This window comes from Cnephaeus nilssonii, assembly GCF_951640355.1.
Source record: "Cnephaeus nilssonii genome assembly, chromosome: 16".
Classification (NCBI taxonomy): Eukaryota; Metazoa; Chordata; class Mammalia; order Chiroptera; family Vespertilionidae; genus Cnephaeus; species Cnephaeus nilssonii.
In genome coordinates this window covers 57991623-58005639 of record NC_137087.1, presented here as the reverse complement: position 1 = coordinate 58005639, position 14017 = coordinate 57991623, and the positions used below count along the sequence as shown (strand labels likewise).

Below are 14017 nucleotides of genomic sequence, written 5' to 3'. Positions count from 1 at the left end.
TTACATCCTTATATAATGAACTATGAGTAAACCGTCTCTGAGTTCGTGAGACATATGTCCCCATATGTTCATACTTAAATAACGAACAAGTTAATTCTAGCAAATTAATCAAACCCAAGGAGGGGGCTGTTGGATCCACAGCCAATGGGTCAGAACCCCAGGTGACAACCTGGACTTGTCCCCAGGGAGACAGTGTCCCACCGAGTTAAACGGTGGCCACCCAGCTGGCGTAGAAGAACCGCTCCGTGTGTTAACCCGCTCATCCCGTGTCGGGAGTGACGTGTTGCAGGAGAGACTCGAGAGGGGAGGAGATACGCAGGGGTGTATCTTCCCTCCCCTCCCCAGCCCGTCCTCCAACCCCGCCATCCCCAGCTCCAGGGCCCGCCCGCCGACAGTGTTTCCTTAGTGGAGAGCACCGAGCCCCAGAGGTCCTGCTGGCTGCTCGGGAGCAGGGCGAGGCGGGCACAGAGTGAGAGGTGCCAGGGCAGCTGGGAGCAATGCCTGGCACCTTTTAACTTGGGGGACCTCCTCTAGCCCCTCCTGCTGTGGGAGGTGTGCCACCCTGAGGGGCAGATGGAGACAGGGGTGGCAGCCTGACCCCGGTGCCACCGAGACAGTCCTCACTTCCCCACCCGCCAGGCAGCGCAGCTGATGGCCACAGAGACTCAACCAGACCCGGGCCACGTGCCTGCGCGCCCAGCCACCATCACCTCAACTCCACGGCCTCTTGCAACCTCTTCTGCTGTTGCACAGAAACATACGTCTCCGTGTTTAAATAACGAGCAGCAGGGAAACGCCAGGCAGGGGCCCGCAGCTGCTGGCGGCCCCGCTCTGTAGAGAGGAGACACGAAACCCTCAGGCGGCGTGGGCTCAACACCAGGACCCAGCCTGTCTCCCCAGCACACCAGCTTTCCGGGGAGCGCCATCTGACGGTGGCCGAGGGCTTCCAGAAGAATCCACCCTCATAGAGATTCAAAGTGCACCTCCTTCGCCATGGCATCCATCAGAGCCCCGGCTCATCACACCCCAGGGGAGGCCAATCTCGGGGGGATCCCCACTGCAGGCTTCTCCGCCCGGTCTGAGATGGGCGGCATCGCCCACCGGCCCACACAGGTGAGCCCATGGCCGTCTCCGGATCCGAGCGAGGCTGCCTGGAGACGAACCAAAATTGCCAAGAGCAGGACTGGAAGGGCACAGCCCACGGGGTCCCCGGGACACGCTCGGCTGACGGCAGGCGGCACCTAGCGCCCCCTGTGGCTGTGATGTCCGCCCTCTCAATGCGCGCCCCGCCAACCCCCCCACCCCCACCCCGCCGCATCCTGCTCTCTACGCTCCGGTTCTAAAACTGCTTTTTCCTGGAATAACCTTCTCATTCTGCCTCCAAATCACTCCACGCTGAAAGGGCATTCTAAGAACCCAATGATGCTCGCTCCCAAAGGCATGTGCAGTGTGACTCCAGGGAGGAGTCCTCACCTTTTTTTTTGTTTTTAGCAATTTTACGTTCACTGGTGTCGTTATTACAGCCACCCCGCTACCCTTCCTGGGCACAGGGAACCCTCTGGAGCTGGAGGCACGCACACGCCTTTTCTGCAGACGCCGGGGCTCACGGACGCACGCGCACCGGCAATCTTATTTTAACACACATTCGCAGACGCACTGCCGCCGAACCGCACCACGGAACCGCCGCCTCCCCCTGCAGGATGTGAGCGCGTGCAGAACCGGACCTGTCAGGAGCTGCCAATCAATGTTTAAGCCCCAGTCTCACCTGAGGAGCGTGCCTCTCTCTCTGGTGACAAGGCAAGGCTCTAGCTCCTTGCTCTCGGGGTTCGGGGCCTCTTACCAGGGGGAGCCGGGCACCGGAGTGGAGGCCACGGGTCTGCCTTTTGCCGCGCTGTCCTCTCCTGTCACGAGGATCGATGGAGGCTCCTTTCAGCAGAAAGAGAAGGAGAGCGCCGTTTTATGCTTTTATTTAAACACTCGTCTTCAATGACAGGCACCCAAGTAAAGAATAACAAGTCTCCTGCAGACAGACCTGCCCACAGTGCCCACGAGATAATGACCTGCTCTGAGCAGCACAGCCAGAGGAGCCAGGCAATTAGGCTGCGAAGATGGAATTCACGGCGCAGCAGAGCGTGGGGAGTAACTCAGACACGGGCGTCCTTAATTATCCCGAAGGAGCCACCCCGTCTGCTGGGCCGAGCAGCCAGAGGTGGCTCCCGGGTGCCGTCAGTTCTTGGCGGCAGACAAGCCCTCCGGATTCATCTCCGGAAACAGGGTGACCCAGCGGCTGGAGTCACCGTGCCACCAAAACACTACAGTCGGTGGCAGAGAAACCGAAAGCTGCGAGAGGCCCTGGTGCAGCCGGGGCTGGCCCGTCCCCGGCCCTGGAGGGCAGGAGGAAGCGACCAGCCAGGTCCGTGCAGAGGCTGGTTGCGCCCTTGACTGTCCCCTCCTGGAGCTCCCAGTGGGGTCAGAGTTCAAGGGTCGGGGCAACGTGCAGGTGGTTTGAAAAACACCGTGTGTCTGTATCTCTGTTTACAGAATAAAGAAGAGGCCATGAACACCTAGAAGACAATGGAGATTTATTTTCCCTAAACTTAAAAAGAAAAAGAAACCCAGCCAGCGTGGCTTAGTGGTTGAGCTGGTCAACGTAGGAACCAGGAGGTCATGGTTAGAGTCCCAGTCAGGGCACATGCTTGGGTCTCAGGCTCGATCCCCAGTAGGAAGCGTGCAGGAGAATCAACCAATGATTCTCTCCCATCATTGATGTTTCTCTCCCTTCCTCTCTGAAACCAATAAAAAAAATATTTTTTTTTTTTTAAAAAAAGGAAAACCCACGTGTCTGTAAGGCCCGGAGGTGAGATAAATCTCCAACACGTACACCACCTGTGCTCTGTCCAACCGTGGGCGACAGAGGGAGGCTGCGGCCTGTGGACATCGTCCACCCGCGAGCTGAGGACCGAGAGGGCTCATGTCATCCGGACCAAACGGCTGCGAGGAGGGACAAGAAGCCCTGGGGTGAAAGCGTTCCCCCGGGAGCGTTCCTGCGTGGCCCCCGGGCGGGCACACCGGGCGGGGCGTCTGTTAACCACCCGACGAGTCAACCCGGAAAGGAGGGGTCATCCATGCAGGCACGCGCCTCGGTGCTGTCCAGGGTCTCCCCACGCCCCTCCATTCTTCGCGACAAGTAACTACCCTACAGAAATGACTTGTAACGTATATGGCTGCCCCTCTGCTTATAAGCGTCAGAGCAATCTTTCTTGGAACTTCGGGATAGAAGAAAATGCCTTCACTTCCTGTGATCCAACGAGGCCGAGAAGCATAATTCACAGAACAGGGAGTATTCTGAAGGGGTTGCATTGAAAAATACATTAAGACGGGAGTTTATATTACTAATCCAATTAGAAAAACGAGGGGAAAGTTTCATTAGGGGGCTAATTGAACAGTCGCAGCCCAATGAGGGGCTGCGGGGTAGTAGACAATCCTGCTAATTACTCGGGGAAGTACGGTGGGCCGTGATTTGTGAGGGGCGGACACTCAGACTTGGTGGCGCTGGGACTGTGCGCCGCTAATTGCCGAGGCCCTCGCTCGTCCCGAGGCCCGCGCAGGTGATGGCTTCCTGTTGGTGATAAAAAATGGCTAATCACGGCGCCAAGCTCCCCTTCCACGCCGAGGTAATAAAAGTGAATTAGACACGCAGAGCAGAGTGATAAAGAAAGTAGTTAAGGCCCTAGAAAGACTGATTAATAAATGTCACCCTGTACAGCTCGGCTCTCTCAGAGCGAAACCCTCCATCGAGGACCAAAACGTTCATTTGCACTCACATCCGGGATCCGTTCACACCGGTTCCTGGGCACCGAGATGGGGAGGAGGCCGGGGACACCGTGGCGGTGCCTGGAATGCCAGGCTGGCAGGAAAACCAGCGAACGGGGCCGTCACAGGCCCGAGGCAGGGACCGCCGACGAAAGCTGAGTGAGAGGGAGTGTGAGCAATGCACCGGGTGGAACAGGGGCCTCCGGGCCATCTGACAGATCGGGATAACACAAGCCCCAATTGTGATTTTCAAATGCAGCCATGAAGGCAGAGCTCTGGGGTTCTTCACGTGACGGCAACGTGCCCCAGGCATTCATGGTTGGCCCTTAAAATGCCACTTGGCAATCGGGCAAAGAGAAGGTCTAAGACCAGACGTGTTTAAAAAAAAAAAAATGTGCGTTGGGTTTTCTTCAAAAGTCAACGCCAAACACCGACCCGGCCTTGCCCGAGGGGTGCCTGCCGCAGCCCAGCCACTCTGCGTGCACAGCTCCCCCTGAAATGTGGGGACAAGGACACGGGAGCGAGGGTCACACCCAGCGAGCTCTGCTCTCCCACGCCGTATCTTTCCCGGGGCGTCCGCTGCAGTTTCTGGGTGTGACCGTCTCGCACAGGGACTGGCCAACCCTCCATGTGCGCCGCCACGTGGGAAAGCCGGTGGGAAGGGTGTGCAGCCCAGGCCCCCACCCAGGATTTCACGTCCCGAGACCCACCTTGTGTCCTTGGTCCCTGGCCAGGCTCTTCCTCTCCGCGCGCAGCATCAGGGCAGGAGGGCGGGGCGCTCGGACCCGGGCCCTGCTTTTCTCTGCTGGACCAAAACAATCGGCATTAGCATCCCGTGGTCACGTCAGTTTGGAGAGAACTAAACAAGGGCAACATGTTTAGGCCTGGACGGTGGTCTCGTGACAAGTCCCTCCAGTGACGCCCAGCTCCTCTGGTGCCTCCATCTGTGCCTGCTCGCAGCCCCACCCCCAACGCGGTCAGCCACACTCACGGCCAGGCCACGTGGGCTACCGGTGGAGGGGACACGGGCTCCCTGACAAGGACAAGAGGCCGACGGGGGACCAGGTTTCTTAGGCTTCCACGGCCCGTGGCCACCACTCCTGTGCACTCATCGCTAATGTGGGCGCTGGCTTCATCACGGACCAGACAACCCAGTGCTTCGAAGAGTAGTTGTTTGGGAGGCAGAAGGGGAAATGTCAAAAACATGGATCCTGAACATAAAACGATTTTGGTTTCATCTGGTTCTAAAATGTATATAAAGAACTTAATTGTTTGTGCGTGGGAGAGAGGTGCCATGAGAGACGCGGATTAACCACTGTTCATACCAAGAATTAGGAGAGGAGTCCAAACCACGCCTCCTCACGCCCACCTCACAGCCACAGGCATCGAGGAGCCCAGGAGGCGCCTCAGGGCCCTGAAGGTCAGGACCCTGCGGAAGCTTCTGTCCAGCCCAGGAAGGTCCAGGGAGAGCCCAGCGGAAGGGACGACACGAAGACAGTGGCATCCCTTTACACACGTGTGTTCCTCTGCAAATGCACACGCACACACGGAAGTGGCGGGAAGTTGCCTCGAGGTCCCCTCCAACTCAGGCATCTGCACTTGGAGGGCAGAGGTGGGGGAAGGGCCAGAGCCCATCCCACCTGCACCCCCTTTTCCTCAAGACACTGCCACTCTGGCCTCCCCTGACCCCCATTCTGGGGAGGAGGTTTGCAGGAAGGGGCCACGTAGGCTGGACCCCACGTGGGGCCCGAGCATCATGCCTCTGGAGGCGTCTGTACCGGGGACCCTCGTGGCTGCAGGCAGTGCCACGGGGACAGCTCTGGGCCTGGACCGATGTCCGGTCCCCACAGGGCTGCTGCCTCTGGACAAGGCCGAAGCACACTGAGCCGACCGGCCCCCTCGTCTGTCAAGTGATCGATGGGTGGACAGCAACGTTATGACCACAGTGAGGCTTGCTGCCCACTAGCTGTCACTCTGAAGACCCCGCGGGCTCTCCCCAGCAGCCAGCTGGCAGGTCAGGCTGTTAAGGGGGCCCAGAGCTCAGGCTGGTGGCAAACAGACCATTTCCTCACGCGGAGGCGGCACTGGCCCCAGAACTCCTGAGCAGCTGTGGCCACGACCAAGAGGCCCGCCTCGGGGCCCGGCCATGCCAAATACAGGCCCGATTCACAACTGGCCTTGGGGAAGGAGGACAGGGAAGGTCGCCTGGAAGTCTCGGGGGGAAATGGGGTCCAGACGGGAAATCTCCACATGGACCACCTGACGAGTATGTACTGACTGCTCACGGGGAGCCAGAACAGCCTGGGTTGTTTGTGAGGAGCTATCAGCTTCTTCCCTCAAAACGCATCAGGACCTGGCAAGGCTGACCCAAGGGCAGTGCAGGAGAGGAGCCCTTGCGGGGTGGGTGTGGGGGGGGTGATAATGGCAGGACCTTATCCCCTTGAAAAAAGTGGGGACGGAAAGGCCGGGCTCCTTCTCTGGGGCAAAACATAGCTTTGTACACTCTCGCGGCTCAGCAATTCATCAACCTCGTTCCCGTAAGAGAAGAATGCGGTGGGCTTGCCCGCGTCCAGACTCCACGGCCAGCTGTCCAGCCGTCCCCTCTTGGTCAGGAGTCCAGATCGAAGGCACCTGCTCTCTGAAAGTCTCCGAAGTGAAGACTCAAAGGCACCTGCCATCCCCTGGGGTCAGGCCCCAGATCAAGGGCAGCGTGGACGTGACAGGAGGGGACAGGCCTGGAGCGGTTGTGTGTCCCGGCCGCAGCGAAGGAGACCTATGTCGAATAAAGCACTAGGAAGTGTTTAAACATTCAAAAAATGGCTTTTTTAAAATTATTGAAACAAAGAACTATTGCAGACAAGTCAAAATGGTCTAACTTGTCAAAATGATGCCCGGCCAATGTGGCTCAGAGGTTGTCACAGTTCGATTCCCAGGCAGAGCACGTGCCCAGGTTGCTGGCTCCATCCCCAGTGTGGGATGTGCAGGAGGCAGCCGGTCAATGATGTTTCTCTCTCATCATTGATGTTTCTATCTCTCCCACTCTGAAATCAATAAAAATAGATTTTTTTAAAAAAGAAAAGAAAACAAGATATGAGAAATATATCAGCATCTCCTAATTCGAAAAGTGATTCTGAAATTCAATCTAATTTTAATTCAATAATATTGACATCTCCTGGTCTCAGTTTCCTCATCCTATATAATAAAGAGGTAATATGCAAATTGACCACCACTCCAACACACAAGATGGCCATCCCCATGTGGTCAAAGATGGCCACCATAATATGGCCGGCAGGGGAGGGCAGTTGGGGGGGACCAGGCCTGGAGGGGAGGGCAGTTGGGGGCAACCAGGGCAGCAGGGGAGGGCAGTTGGGGGTAACCAGGGCAGCAGGGGAGGGCAGTTGGGGGTAACCAGGCCTGTAGGGGAGGGAAGTTAGGGGCAATAGGGCTGGCAGGGAGCAGTTAGGCATCAATCAGGCTGGCAGGGGAGTGGTTAGGGGGTGATCAGGCTGGCAGGCAGAAGCGGATCGGGCCTAAACGGGCAGTCAGACATCCCTCGAGGGGTCCCAGATTGGAGAGGGTGCAGGCTGGGCTGAGGTTCACACACCCCCTGCACAAATTTCATGCACCAGGCCTCTAGTCTATAAAATGATCTCCTAAGTAATTTCCAATTCTGGGATTCCGTAAGTCCACAGGACAACTGGAACTGTTGGTGTATACCCCAAAGCAACACAAGACGAACACAGTGACCTCGGAGGGCCGGCAAGAACATTCTTCATCTATATCCTGCTGGGGAAGAGGGGCTCATTCCCAACTCAAGGACACGGATTAGCCCCAAGGAATAGGCAGGAGAGAGAATTCACCTTTCCTATTCTGAAAAGCTAAGTGACCTCTGACGGACTGTCCCTTTGGAACCAACCTTCTCCGAAGAATTTGTGGGAAGCCTCCCCTTAGACCAAGAGGACCCCCGACCCACAGATGATCCGCACCACATGCCCTGGAGGTGCCGTAGCTTGGAGGGGGCAGTGGGATGAGGAGTTCCTGGTTGTGGCAAACCACTGGCTCTTACGGGAAGGGTTTACGAAGAAAATCCACGGCGACACCTGTGCACCTGGCCTTGACCCCCTGGGACGAGCTCGGCAGACGGGTCATTGCTGGGGACCCGTGCAGGGGACAGGTGACTCTCCGGTGACCTCTGTTCTTGGAGAGGCCCGGGTAGGATGTGGGGGAGGCAGGGGACAAGCCCGGAGCCTCTGGGGCCCATTTCCTGTTGGCCACAATCCAGGGGCCCCATTTCTATGTGTAGATGTTCTCACTTCCAAGAACACATAACGAACCGTCCACCTACAGAGACGCCTTAAGAAGAATGTGCGGCATTTTAGTCCAGCGGTCTCGCCGTAAGCACCACCTTAGAATAATTTCCGCAAGGCCCCGCGAGCAGGACAACCTCCTCGCTCACACAGAAGGAAAACAGACGTGGGCGCTGTGCTCCAGGTGAGAGGCCAGCCTCCGGGGAGGGCTACGATTATCTGTCCATTTAAGCAGCACGGGCTCCTCTGAGAATCGTGATAATAAGGGAAAATGCAATTTATGTTTGAGATAATAGAGATGACACACTCAGGCCCACTGTCTGCGGCTCTCAATGAGGCTTGAAGAATGCATTGATTTTCAGAGCCTCTGAACGAGCTGAAACACGGAGGGGACGGGGTCCTGGGGAAAGTGGCCGGAGCCCAGCCTTCACGCTGCCCGAGGGGTGAAGTGCACAAGCTGCTGACCCAGGTGCCAACGGAGGGGAGAGGCTAGAAAAACACAGCCAGCCCCAGAGAAGCCTGTGGGGGGCCAGGGGCTGGGATTGATGGGGTGCTAGAGGGCCCTGGCTACAGCTGAGTGAGGGGAGCCAGGCACAGCGCCCAGGCCCCCCTGTCCTTGGACACGGTCACTGTCCAGTCCTGCTGGGAGCACAGGGCTAGGGGGCTGAGAGGAGGGGTCCTCGGGGTGCCGGGGAGCACGCACCGGGCAGTGCTGCCGGCTGTGATGGGAGCGGACACCAGGGGCTCAGGGACCCTCCATCTGCACCCGCCTCCCGCACACGCGCACAAAGACAAGACTGTTATTATGATGATGGGTTTGTAGCGATTACAGGCGATAGATAAATGGATTTCTCTAAATCCACTGCTTAGTTAGAATGGAAGAAGAGCTGATGTATGTATGCAAAAAACAAACAAGCGAAATGTCAGCATTGCGACTTTTCTAAAGGTGACATAAAACCTAAGTCGTCGTTATAATAAAAACCTCTGCAAACCAGGCTGCTTCGAGACGGGGACGGAAACTGCCCCAAAGTGTCTCGTTCCCTGATCGGGGCCCGCCTCCCTCCTCTGCCACCAACAGCACGTTCTCATCTCCTGCTCCGCCGGCATGAACCCCTCCCAGGCGGCCAGGGGCGGCTGAGTGCTGTGCCTGGTCTGCCAAGGCCACAGTGTGGGCGGCCCCGCAGCAGGGACGGAGTTCCCGGGGACGCCAGCCTGCACGCCTCCTGCCCCCAGCGGAGTCGGACCGCGCTCGCCCACTCCCGCTCCTCTGGGTCCTGCACGAGGCCTGTTCCCACTATTTCTCCCCCGGCAATAGACCTGGTGTGCCGCCTTTCATCTCCCAGCCTCTCCAGGCAGACAGTGAGGGAGTCTCCCCTCTCACCTCCGGCTTTTCATCTTCCCCGAGTCCTCCCTGGAGCTTTAGCAAACCGCTCCTCCACAGGGGCCTGGAGTTGTTGGAGTGGGAACAGCAAAGCTCGAGGCCCCGAGGCCCATGCCCCAGCGGGTGCACATCCCGGCGGGTGCAGACCCCGGCGGGTGCAGACCCTGGCGGGCATACGTGCACAAACCTGCCTTTGACCCCTGAGAACTCTGCCTCAGAGCCCAGCTGTCTCCGGGGCACGCAGCCACCTGTCTTACTTGAGCAGGATTATGAATGTAAAGCAAGACCTAGGCATGAACGACATCTCAGCAGCTCCGAGGAACAAGCAAGCTGATGGAGAGAGGCCTCGAAGTGCTTTTGGGGGAAGGCTGGTGCGGGCCTGTAGCTGAGTGTCCCTCGTCCCCACCAGCTGGGCAGGGACAGTGTGATCAGGGGCATCACAGCGGGTCCCACAGGCTGGAGAGAGCCACGTCGTGGCTGCGCGTGCGGCCCGGGCTTCCTTGAGAAGCGGGCTCCTCAACCTCTCGGCACAGGACACCTGCTCTCGGGGAGACGAGCCTTCACTTGGAAACTGGCCTGGAGACCTTCACCCTCAGGAACCTGCATCTCCACAGCCCCTGTCGCCTGAAGCCCCCGGCCCAGGACAGGCCTCCCGCCCACCTCGGTCCCCCAGGCCCTCGGACCCACCCTGCGCCCGGCCTCCTCAGTGAGGGTCAAGATGGGACCAGTCGGGGAGCCAAGGTCAGGTCGGGCTCAGTTAGAACCGTCACCCCTCTTTCTCGCCCTTTCCCTCTCCTCCCCCCACCTCAAACCCCCCCCCCCCGTTTGTACATTGCAAGGAGCAGTAGAAGTAAGGACAATGACATATGAAATTTGGCTGTAAATAATGTCATCCATAATATATGTAGCATAGTATGTAGTGTTTTTACATGCAGTCCAAATGACTGCCTCTCACGTTCACACTGAGGACGGTTCTCAAGGCCGCTTCCTGCTGTTACTATGCGTTCAGGGAAGAAAGGACTCAGGAGGGGCTGTGCTATTCTTAGGCACATTGTGAGACGCTGAAATTAAGTGCTGCGGCCCCAGATATTGTGCTTAATACCTCAGCTACCTCAGCATGAGTAGTCACAGCTTCGGATTTCCACCTTTCTCCAAGTACCTCTTTACATAACCTTCACTGATACATGGACGAGAAACGCACGATTGCATATATTCTACTCTAAATTACATCATTCAATTTTATCAGAAGAGGAACATTTCTGTAAAAAATAAAGGGATTCAATATTAAAGCAGCTGTTGTATAAAAGTGAGGTTTGTGAGGGCTGAGTTCCGGAACAGGAGTTGCGACCGTTGAGTGTGCGTGTTACGAGCGATGCCTTGAAGGGTAGCCTCGCCGCTGGGCCTCTGGGTCCAGTGCATTCCCAGGGCAGGGAACGTCAGGGCTCAGGCACCCGCTTGCTCACACACACGCTGCCCACCATGGAACTGGGCCAGCAGCCCCCAGTCTGGAGGCTCTACGCTGTCCCTGGTCCGCGTGCCTTGAGACCGACTCTCCAGTTCTCTGGATGTGCTGGGACCTCCCCCACCATGGAGCCACGGCCTGGGAGGAGGGAGCTGCTGTGGGGTTCGGTCAGAGACCTGGCCTGGGAGGGTCAGGCATCAGGGAGGGTAAGAGAGTCGCCAGCTCTCCCTCCGGGACCAGATGAGTGTCGAGCTCAGCGCAGAGGCGAGGTTGGGAATCAACCCAGCTCTGCCATGCACCACCTTGAAGCATGGGAGCACTCTCTTACCCTCTCTGAGTTTCAATTTCCCCAACAGAATGAGAAAAACAGGGCACCTTGGGCTGCCATACAAAATACCCTCTAGGATCCTGGTGAGAGCTCCATTTCTGGGGTGCAGACACCCGCTTCTCGCTGTGCCTTCACATGGCAGAGGGGGAGAGCTCTCCGGTGTCTCCTCTGAGGACACAAATCCCATCACAGGGGCCCCACCCTCATGACCTCATCTAACCCTAATCACCTCCCAAAGGCCCCACCTCCAAGTACCACCCCATTGGGAACTCGAGGAGTGGGGCACGAGCATTCAGTCCACTGCCACAGGGGAGATTCCGGCTACGGACAGACACGAGGCATACAGTGCCGCACACAGTGTCTGCCGTGGGGGTGCTCACGGGACAGGGTTCCAGCAGTTCCTGGGGCACAAACATCCGCATCCAGCCTCACCCACTACGCAGGGTGTGCCTGTGGTTGAGCGAGCAGAGAGGGCCCCTGCCCAGAAGGAGACCCTTCTCCCCGCCTGTGCAAACGCAGCCCCCCAGGTCCAGCTCTCTTTCTGTGCAGCACGGCTTGCTCATCCAGCTGGGTCTTCTCAAGAGTTGCGGTTGCATTTATTCTTTCGTGACAACTTGATGGGGAACACTGGACAGTTTCCTTCACATACTTTGGGAAAGACCATCCGTTGCTCCCACGGCATCGTCGCTCATCCACCAATCAACCCATCGGACACAGCAGTGAATCTAAGCGCATTTGTCCGCGCGTGTGTGTCTGTTTCCTGTCTTACATCAAACCGCCCTCCTGAATAGTCTAGACCTGTGGTCGGCAAACTCATTCGTCAACAGAGCCAAATATCAACAATACAACGATTGAAATTTCTTTTGAGGGCCAAATATTTTAAACTTAAACTTCTCCTAACACCACTTCTTCAAAATAGACTCGCCCAGGCCGTCGTATTTTGTGAAAGAGCCACACTCAAGGGGCCAAAGAGCCGCATGTGGCTCGCGAGCCGCGGTTTGCCGACCATTGTTCTAGACCCTTCACGGGTCCCCGAGCCTCCCGTGTGAGTGCACACGCCTCTTAGGAAACGCGCCTGCATTGTCGCTGCCTGGCAGAGAGGAAAGCGCACAGGAAGGTTATGTGGGCGTCAAGTCCGCGGGCCGCTGGGAGCCTCGCTCAGTGTCTTTGGGCCTGGCACCAGGACGGCCTCAGGAGGGATCTCATTTAAGAGGAATAAGCATCTATTTTAAAATCTATGTAAATCACGATTTGTGATCCATGCATCGTAACCTAACCCATTTGCATGACTGACGTGCCTGCCCGACGCACAGAAGTACACTGGGTTCTTCTGCCGGAACGGGACCGAACCAGGCGATTTCACGGAACCTTACCCAGCCCCGTGCACACTGGACCGCAGCCACCTCTGAGGCCTCCCCACCGCCCAGCACCGGCGGCCGCCGGCTGACCTACCAGGATGTGGACGTGCAGACCTCACCCGGCTGGCTTGCTTTCACATGTCGATGCCACAGAACTAACGGTGCCGGGCTCGTCTCTCAGTTGATGAAATTAACTCGGACTTTTTTTTTTTTTTAAGCAGCTTCTTTCCGTTCTTTTCTTTCCAAAAGGGAGGTCATTCCAGCCATTTGATACAAATGGCTTTAATTAGTTCTAGGCAAACACAACCTTGAACAAACACAGGCTTGGGATGGAGCTCTGCGTGCCGAGAGGAGGAGCAGGGCTGTGGGCGCGCGGGGCATGGATGTGCAGCCTGGGCCCGCGATCCCATTCCCCGTGGCCTCGGGAAGCCGCCCCTCCCCTGGCAGAGCAACCCCGCTTCGAGGCCGTGGGGACGCTGGCCCGTGTGCACACAAGGGTGGTTTTTCATGACAAGGGCAGGTGCCCTTTGTTGGAGGACAGGGAGGGGGAGACCCGACGCGTCTGAGTTCTGTTTGCTCTGCTCACTGCTACCCAGGGTGGGGACGGGGCGTGCGCAGGCTGAGCGAATACTAGGAATCTTCCAAGGAACCTGCGTTTTTCATGCCTATTCCTTTTAAAAGGTCTTAAAAACTTAAAAGCCAAGCCTACACTTACCACCAAGCATCTGGTGAAAAGAGACCCTCTGGTTCAGAAATAACTCAAAGGAAGGTTCTAGTCTGAGACTGTCCTTCCCCCAGTTCCATCGGGCCAGTGACCACGGGGGTCAACCATAAGCCAGCACTTCCATCGTGCACTGACCTTGGCCCCTCCGTGCCCTTCCGTGGCACCTCACCCTCTGCGGGTTAGAGTCTCACCCCTCCCTTCCCCATTGGTACCTAGTTCTCTAGGATTCTCCACTGCCTGGAGCCCCCGCTCCCCTCAGATCAAGCCCAGGGTGCAGCTTTATGCACCTGCTCTGTCTGGAGTAACTTCCCCACCGCTCCCCCAAACTGAGCTCGGGCCCCTCCCCTCTGGGGCGCTGTGCACGGCTCTCCACGCTGTCCTTGCTCTGCCCTCCACTCTGTCTGCTCCTCCTCACTGCAAGGATTGCCCTACACTCCTGGCTGACGCATCTCTCCTCCTTGGAAGATAAACCTCAGCATTTTGTCTGCCGTGCGCCTACTCGGCCATGGTGCTCCGTGGGGACCCACAGACCCCTTTGGCCATGGTCATTCCCCCCCCTGGATGACCATCCTCTCTGCACCTGGCTGGGCCGAGCTGTGGGCTTTTCCAACCCCCCACCTCCACACCGGACGTTTCTAGTTCCC

At 57.5% G+C, this 14017-nt stretch overlaps 1 protein-coding gene across 1 annotated transcript in view; it reads right to left on the bottom strand.

Moving 5' to 3' along the window:
* The window catches only part of TCERG1L (transcription elongation regulator 1 like), a gene marked incomplete at its 3' end in the record, with an annotated part of 96353 nt that overhangs the window by 23344 nt on the left and 58992 nt on the right, over positions 1-14017 (bottom strand). Inside the window, exons 5-6 of the mRNA XM_079794206.1 lie at positions 4524-4615; positions 1841-1926 (exon numbers count right to left, since the gene is read on the bottom strand). Coding sequence (XP_079650332.1) covers positions 1841-1926; positions 4524-4615 — 178 coding nt within the window. The remainder of the gene's footprint in view (positions 1-1840; positions 1927-4523; positions 4616-14017) is intronic.